Source organism: Protomyctophum parallelum, assembly GCF_964188405.1.
Source record: "Protomyctophum parallelum genome assembly, chromosome: 10".
Classification (NCBI taxonomy): domain Eukaryota; kingdom Metazoa; phylum Chordata; class Actinopteri; order Myctophiformes; family Myctophidae; genus Protomyctophum; species Protomyctophum parallelum.
This window is the reverse complement of record NC_139704.1, coordinates 46639967-46647759: the sequence shown is the minus strand read 5'-3', so window position 1 is coordinate 46647759 and position 7793 is coordinate 46639967. Positions and strand designations below refer to the sequence as shown.

At 46.9% G+C, this 7793-nt stretch overlaps 1 protein-coding gene across 1 annotated transcript; it reads left to right on the top strand.

Moving 5' to 3' along the window:
* Positions 1-1354: 1354 nt before the first annotated feature.
* On the top strand, positions 1355-4183 carry LOC310865865 (coiled-coil domain-containing protein 40-like; the record flags this gene model as incomplete). The annotated part of the gene is made up of 1 exon (XM_083775073.1): positions 1355-4183. One exon carries the CDS (start codon positions 1355-1357, stop codon positions 4181-4183), a length of 2829 nt encoding a protein of 942 aa, XP_083631199.1.
* Positions 4184-7793: the final 3610 nt, after the last annotated feature.

Sequence of the window (7793 nt, the reverse complement as noted above, 5' to 3'; positions counted from 1 at the left end):
CGTCTCTAAATCAACTATGCACTGAGTGCATTGCCCGTACAGACGACTTTTTTTTTTTTTTTTTTTTTTACTTTTTTTTTTAAAAACGCCCTCTTTTTTTATACAGATCTGGCACTCAGAGCCTAAACTGGTGACCACTAGGTGGCACTAAAGGAGTTAAAAAAGTAAGGTAATTGAAAAAAGACATTAGAAAACAGTTGTTCTATATGCTAACTCAAGTGGATGGCTAATGATGACAGACGAGAATGATATGTTTTAGTTATGGCGTGGCGTGGAACATCCAGCAAGCAATATAAATAGTATAATATAAACATGAACGGGGCTATAGTCTCACAAACCAACAGCTGTATTGTGCATGCTGCCAGTAGGCCAAGGCAGAACCTCCATTAAGCCATTCTGACCTGAGATCAGATTCATACGAGGTTTCCACTGGACACACGCTGGTCTGATTAAAGCTGCTATAAGCAATAATATGTCAAAATCTTAATGACTTTTTTTTTTTTTTTAGACCGCCAGCAATGGGTAGAACGCTCCCAAAAAAATGAGAGTCTCTGGCACATCTAGGGGCTGCAATCAAAGGTGTTCCTAGAAGCTTGAACGTGTTTCACATATTTGTATAAAGTCAATGGCAGTCTAACCCAAATATAAAGTCATACGTCACAGATACATCATAGACTCTTTAATGTACTGCACTAAGTACTCTTACAACACATAATACTGCACAAAATACTGCCATCTGATAATGGATAATGAATGCACTATTCATTCAATACAAAGAACTAACAAAATACTGCCATCTGATAATGGATAATGAATGCACTATTCATTCAATACAAAGAACTAACAAAATACTGCCATCTGATAATGAATAATGAATGCACTATTCATTCAATACAAAGAACTAACAAAATACTGCCATCTGATAATGAATAATGAATGCACTATTCATTCAATACAAAGAACTAAAAGTACTCTCACTAAGTTGGTGGCCAGCTGCCTGCCACTACTATAGTGACGATGTCTATCAGCCAATCACAATGCGAGGTACGGACCAATGCTGACGTCACCAGAGGCAATATAAAATATGAAAAATAGAGATCTATACTTGACTTATTACAGTTTTGAGACCAATAGGTTGGGAGTATTTTTGGCGCCAATACCGCCGCCCTACAGGCAGTCATCTACATACAACCAATAGCCCCGACTCGCAACCAACATCAACTCCTGAGAAACCCAGCACATATTTACTGCCTCGTGAGTAAGCCGGCTGTTAAGTCATCAACCGGTATACGGTTTTGATAAAACCTCAACTAAACTATAGGGTCTACCGTTGGCTAGGATAACCGACCAGATAATGAGTGACCTGCCTGAGAGCGATGTGGGAGGAGCGGATCGGGAGGGAGAGGAAGCCTTGGAGTTGCCCCCGTCCGACGGAGAGCAGTCGAATCCTCTGACAGAGGAAGAGCTGTCGGCTATCACCGACTATAGTAGCCCCCAATCTGAGCTCGGCTACAGTGACTTCTCTTCACCGACAACATCAGCATCAACATCAGATCAGCTGCTGACAGAGGAACAGATGATGGAGGACGAGGATGCGCTCATCATTCTTGACCCTGAACATCCCCTGGTGGAACGGTTCCAGGCTGCCCTGAAGAACCACCTCAGGAAGCAGCTCGAAAGGATCAATGAGGACTTGAAGTCAAAGCTTGCGTTGGAGAAGATACAGTTGAAACGCAGAGACGAACTGGGCGAGGGTCTGTCCAGAGTACAGGAGCACCTGCTCACATGTCTGACCAGCCTGGAGGACCATCATCAGGCCATCGCGCTGGCCGCGGCCGAGCGCCAGCAGGCCCAGGAGCAGTTAGAGGGCATAAAGAGCCAGTATCACGTCCAGGCCGACGAGCTCAGTGAAGACAGGACCCACGTGACCCAACTACAGGCACAGAAAGAGAACCTGAGGCTAAGGCTCTTATACATGAAGGAGATCACCACGGACCTTCGCTCCGACATCAAAACCATGAAGACCGCCACGCATAAAGCTCAGGCTGAGAAGACCCTGGCCGAGGAGAAGAAATATGGGCAGGATTTGTACGTGGAGCGTCTGACGGAGGAGATGGACAGACTGACGGAGAAGGTTGGTATTTATGAGGCCAAGACCGCTGCCCAGGCCAAAGAGACCGAGGCTGCCAAGGAGTACATCGCCGAGGCCACGATGGCGATGGAGTCTCTGAAGATGGAGCGTAGACAGATGCTGGGGCAGTGGAACAGCAGCCTGGTGGCCTTGAAGAAGAAAGACCAAGCGTTCACTGAAATGCAGAATAACCTACGCGTCTCCACCCAAGAACTGCTCCTAATGGACTATCAGATTCAAGACTACAAGAAAGCCATCACCAAAGAGCAAGACCGGAATGAGCAACTCAACGTGGCGCTGAAGCAGGCCAAGCTGAACAGCGCCACCAACAGGATAATGATCCGTCAGTCCCAGGCGGAGCAGGAGGCCATGAACGCCGAGTACAGGACCTACGAGAGCACCCTTCAGGAGAAGAAGAGTCTCCTCGACAGGCTCAACAAGGAAAGCGAGAAGAACCAGGTCCACCTGAGCACCCTGACCAAGAACATGGAGAACGAGAACGCTCTGAGTCTGGACCTGAAGGAGAAGATCATCACTCAGATACAGCAGGAGCTCGCGCACAACAAGGTGGCCAAGAGCTCCAAGCAGCTCATCGACCAGCTGGCCGAGCTCAAGAAGGACCGCATCTCCCACCTGTGGAAGATGGAGGACGACATCGCGTCGGCGCGCTTGGAGAGCACCGACGTCAGACAGCGCCAGGCCGAACTGGAACACGAACTGGACGAGCGAGAGCAGGAGATCATCAGGTTCAACAAGCTGCTCACCTCAAGCCAGACCAAGATCGACATCCGCGTCAACGTCATTAAGAACAAGGGCATCACCATCAACACTCTTAAAACTAAGATCAAAATGATTGAAGTATGTAGTGGACAAGAGAACCTGAAATTACACGAGCTGAAGATGAAAGCCTCCTCGCTGGCAAAGGAGCTGGAAGTGATGGACGACCAGATCATGGAGGACCAGCATCTGTGGATGAGTCAGCAGCAGGAGCTAGTGAGACTGACGCAGGAGAGGCAGGCGGCCCGCGAGGACACCATCGAGCAGCAAACGCTGCACATGGTCCTGGAGCAGAGGAAGATCCGCATCGAGGGTGAGATTAACGGGCAACAACGTGAGATCGGACAGCTGGAGAGGGACAGGAAGACACTGCTGTCGGACATAATGAGGCTCAACGACCTGCTCAACAAGAAGGGACAGATGCAACAGGACCTGGAGAACCAGAACCTCCTGATGGAGAAGGACTTTGTGCTGCAGATCAAGGGGGCCGAGGAAGCCTCGATAGAGATGCAGATGAAACTGGAGAGCATCCTGGACGAGAAGGACGAGCTGCTCAGCCAGCTGGCGGAGGCCGAGCACCAGGTCATGCTGTGGGAGAAGAAGCTGCAGCTGACGAAGGACGTCCGTTCGTATATGGACGTGGGCCAAGACGAGATCGGCCTGATGAAGCTGGAGATCCACCGCATGGAGGGGAGCTACGGCCGGCTGATGAAGCAGCAGCAGCAGCTCATCAGGGAGAGCGAAGCCACCGTGAACAAAAAGGACAGCATCGTTCTGCACTGCGAGGCACAGGCCCGCACCGACCACAAGCAGACGGCACACTCCGACCACCTGATCCGCATCAACCAGGGCCTGTGCCGCAAGATCCAGGCCAACCACAAGCAGGTGGTGAAGTGTGAGCAGACCATCAAAGAGCTGCTGGAGCAGAAGGCCGACCTGGACAACAGCCTGGAGGAGAAGAAGCAGCAGCTGACGGAGCTCAAGCGGCGCAGCGCCACCCTGGCCTCGGACCTGCACAGCCTCCAGGACACCAAGGAGCGGAACTTCAGCTGCCTGTTGGCTCTCCAGAGTCGAGCCAGCAAGCTGCAGGCGGTGCGCGAGGGTCGCTACAAGGCCCTGTCCAACATGGAGCAGGTGGAGCACATGCTGGAGCGCCAGAGGGAGCGCGCGCGCCAGGTGAGCGCCATCGTGCAGCGCATCAGTGAGGAGTTCCCCCAGCACCAGGGGGCCCTTCGCAAGCTCAAACTCATGCTGGAGGCCAAGCAGGTTATGTAGCTTCAGCTCGACACATCCCGGAGTCCGTACTGTGGGAGGCTTTGGTGGCTCCTCCGGTGGTGTTCTGGAGCGGGAGTTATTGACAAGTGAAGTACATTTTATTTATTTGTCTATTTACTTTATATTTATCTCTTTTGTATATATATATATTCGCCTTTCAAGTTATCTATCTCTAAATTCGAGAAGTGTGTGCGTGTGTGCGTGTGTGTGTGTGTGTGTGTGTGTGTGTGTGTGTGTGTGTGTGTGTGTGTGTCCCCTACTTGGCCTACTTGTGTGCAATGCGCAAGTTGGCAGCTCGACAGAGTGCATTTCTAGTTACTGTTATTAACAATGCGATATATTTTTTCTGTAGTGTAAAAATCATTATTCTTGCTTCAAGGCAATGAGAATTAAAAGTAATCTACCTACTTTGTTTGCATTGCACGTTATTTGGGCAATCTGTGCCCTGGTGCGGTGTGTTATTTTAATGGTTTAATGTGCACGCTGAGTCAGTGCAATGACAAATGAGCAGAGCATCAGCATTTAAAAGTTTGAATGAGCTCCTGAGCTAAAGAAACACATTCATTAAAATAGTTTCTCAAGCTTTGTGTTTCGAATAAATATGTGGCACATTTTAATGGGTAATAAAGTAGATCTCTCTGCATTTGCCTTTTTGACTCGACAATCTATTCAACGGGACTGGCTGAGAAGCTGTTAGTCGGTGAGAATTTGTGCTAATTAAACTATAATTTATCTATAATGAGACTTGAGTCTAAACTCTGTTAAACACATCAATGTACATCATGGGATTTCTTCACTTTGATGAGTGCTGTGCAACATACATAATGACCGAGGAGTAAGGGAACATCAGAGATGTGCAAATGTTTCATTTTGAACAACTAAAGACAGTCTAGTTTTATGTTGCTGTCTCCTAAAGTAAGGGCTGTCTCCTAAAGTAAGGTCTGTCTCCTAAAGTAAAGGCTGTCTCCTAAAGTAAGGGCTGTCTCCTAAAGTAAGGGCTGTCTCCTAAAGTAAGGGCTGTCTCCTAAAGTAAGGGCTGTCTCCTAAAGTAAGGGCTGTCTCCTAAAGTAAGGGCTGTCTCCTAAAGTAAGGGCTGTCTCCTAAAGTAAGGGCTGTCTCCTAAAGTAAAGGCTGTCTCCTAAAGTAAGGTCTGTCTCCTAAAGTAAGGGCTGTCTCCTAAAGTAAGGGCTGTCTCCTAAAGTAAGGTCTGTCTCCTAAAGTAAAGGCTGTCTCCTAAAGTAAGGTCTGTCTCCTAAAGTAAGGGCTGTCTCCTAAAGTAAAGGCTGTCTCCTAAAGTAAGGGCTGTCTCCTAAAGTAAAGGCTGTCTCCTAAAGTAAGGGCTGTCTCCTAAAGTAAAGGCTGTCTCCTAAAGTAAGGGCTGTCTCCTAAAGTAAGGGCTGTCTCCTAAAGTAAGGGCTGTCTCCTAAAGTAAAGGCTGTCTCCTAAAGTAAAGGTCTGTCTCCTAAAGTAAAGGCTGTCTCCTAAAGTAAGGTCTGTCTCCTAAAGTAAAGGCTGTCTCCTAAAGTAAAGGCTGTCTCCTAAAGTAAGGGCTGTCTCCTAAAGTAAGGTCTGTCTCCTAAAGTAAGGTCTGTCTCCTAAAGTAAGGGCTGTCTCCTAAAGTAAGGTCTGTCTCCTAAAGTAAAGGCTGTCTCCTAAAGTAAGGGCTGTCTCCTAAAGTAAAGGTCTGTCTCCTAAAGTAAAGGCTGTCTCCTAAAGTAAAGGCTGTCTCCTAAAGTAAGGGCTGTCTCCTAAAGTAAAGGCTGTCTCCTAAAGTAAAGGCTGTCTCCTAAAGTAAAGGCTGTCTCCTAAAGTAAGGGCTGTCTCCTAAAGTAAGGGCTGTCTCCTAAAGTAAAGGCTGTCTCCTAAAGTAAGGTCTGTCTCCTAAAGTAAAGGCTGTCTCCTAAAGTAAAGGCTGTCTTCTAAAGTAAAGGCTGTCTCCTAAAGTAAGGGCTGTCTCCTAAAGTAAGGGCTGTCTCCTAAAGTAAGGTCTGTCTCCTAAAGTAAAGGCTGTCTCCTAAAGTAGGGTCTGTCTCCTAAAGTAAGGTCTGTCTCCTAAAGTAAGGGCTGTCTCCTAAAGTAAGGGCTGTCTCCTAAAGTAAAGGCTGTCTCCTAAAGTAAAGGCTGTCTCCTAAAGTAAAGGCTGTCTCCTAAAGTAAAGGCTGTCTCCTAAAGTAAAGGCTGTCTCCTAAAGTAAAGGCTGTCTCCTAAAGTAAAGGCTGTCTCCTAAAGTAAAGGCTGTCTCCTAAAGTAAGGTCTGTCTCCTAAAGTAAAGGCTGTCTCCTAAAGTAAGGGCTGTCTCCTAAAGTAAGGGCTGTCTCCTAAAGTAAGGGCTGTCTCCTAAAGTAAGGTCTGTCTCCTAAAGTAAAGGTCTGTCTCCTAAAGTAAGGTCTGTCTCCTAAAGTAAAGGCTGTCTCCTAAAGTAAAGGCTGTCTCCTAAAGTAAGGTCTGTCTCCTAAAGTAAAGGCTGTCTCCTAAAGTAAAGGCTGTCTCCTAAAGTAAAGGCTGTCTCCTAAAGTAAGGTCTGTCTCCTAAAGTAAGGGCTGTCTCCTAAAGTAAGGGCTGTCTCCTAAAGTAAGGGCTGTCTCCTAAAGTAAGGTCTGTCTCCTAAAGTAAAGGCTGTCTCCTAAAGTAAGGTCTGTCTCCTAAAGTAAGGGCTGTCTCCTAAAGTAAGGTCTGTCTCCTAAAGTAATGTCTGTCTCCTAAAGTAAAGTCTGTCTCCTAAAGTAAAGGCTGTCTCCTAAAGTAAGGGCTGTCTCCTAAAGTAAAGGCTGTCTCCTAAAGTAAGGTCTGTCTCCTAAAGTAAAGGCTGTCTCCTAAAGTAAGGTCTGTCTCCTAAAGTAAAGGCTGTCTCCTAAAGTAAAGGCTGTCTCCTAAAGTAAGGGCTGTCTCCTAAAGTAAAGGCTGTCTCCTAAAGTAAAGGCTGTCTCCTAAAGTAAAGGCTGTCTCCTAAAGTAAAGGCTGTCTCCTAAAGTAAAGGCTGTCTCCTAAAGTAAAGGCTGTCTCCTAAAGTAAAGGCTGTCTCCTAAAGTAAAGGCTGTCTCCTAAAGTAAGGGCTGTCTCCTAAAGTAAAGGCTGTCTCCTAAAGTAAGGGCTGTCTCCTAAAGTAAGGGCTGTCTCCTAAAGTAAGGTCTGTCTCCTAAAGTAAGGTCTGTCTCCTAAAGTAAGGTCTGTCTCCTAAAGTAAAGGCTGTCTCCTAAAGTAAGGTCTGTCTCCTAAAGTAAGGTCTGTCTCCTAAAGTAAAGACTGTCTCCTAAAGTAAGGTCTGTCTCCTAAAGTAAGGTCTGTCTCCTAAAGTAAAGGCTGTCTCCTAAAGTAAGGTCTGTCTCCTAAAGTAAAGGCTGTCTCCTAAAGTAAGGTCTGTCTCCTAAAGTAATGGCTGTCTCCTAAAGTAAAGGCTGTCTCCTAAAGTAAGGTCTGTCTCCTAAAGTAAGGTCTGTCTCCTAAAGTAATGGCTGTCTCCTAAAGTAAGGTCTGTCTCCTAAAGTAAGGTCTGTCTCCTAAAGTAAGGTCTGTCTCCTAAAGTAAGGGCTGTCTCCTAAAGTAAGGTCTGTCTCCTAAAGTAAGGGCTGTCTCCTAAAGTAAAGTCTGTCTCCTAAAGTAAGGTCTGTCT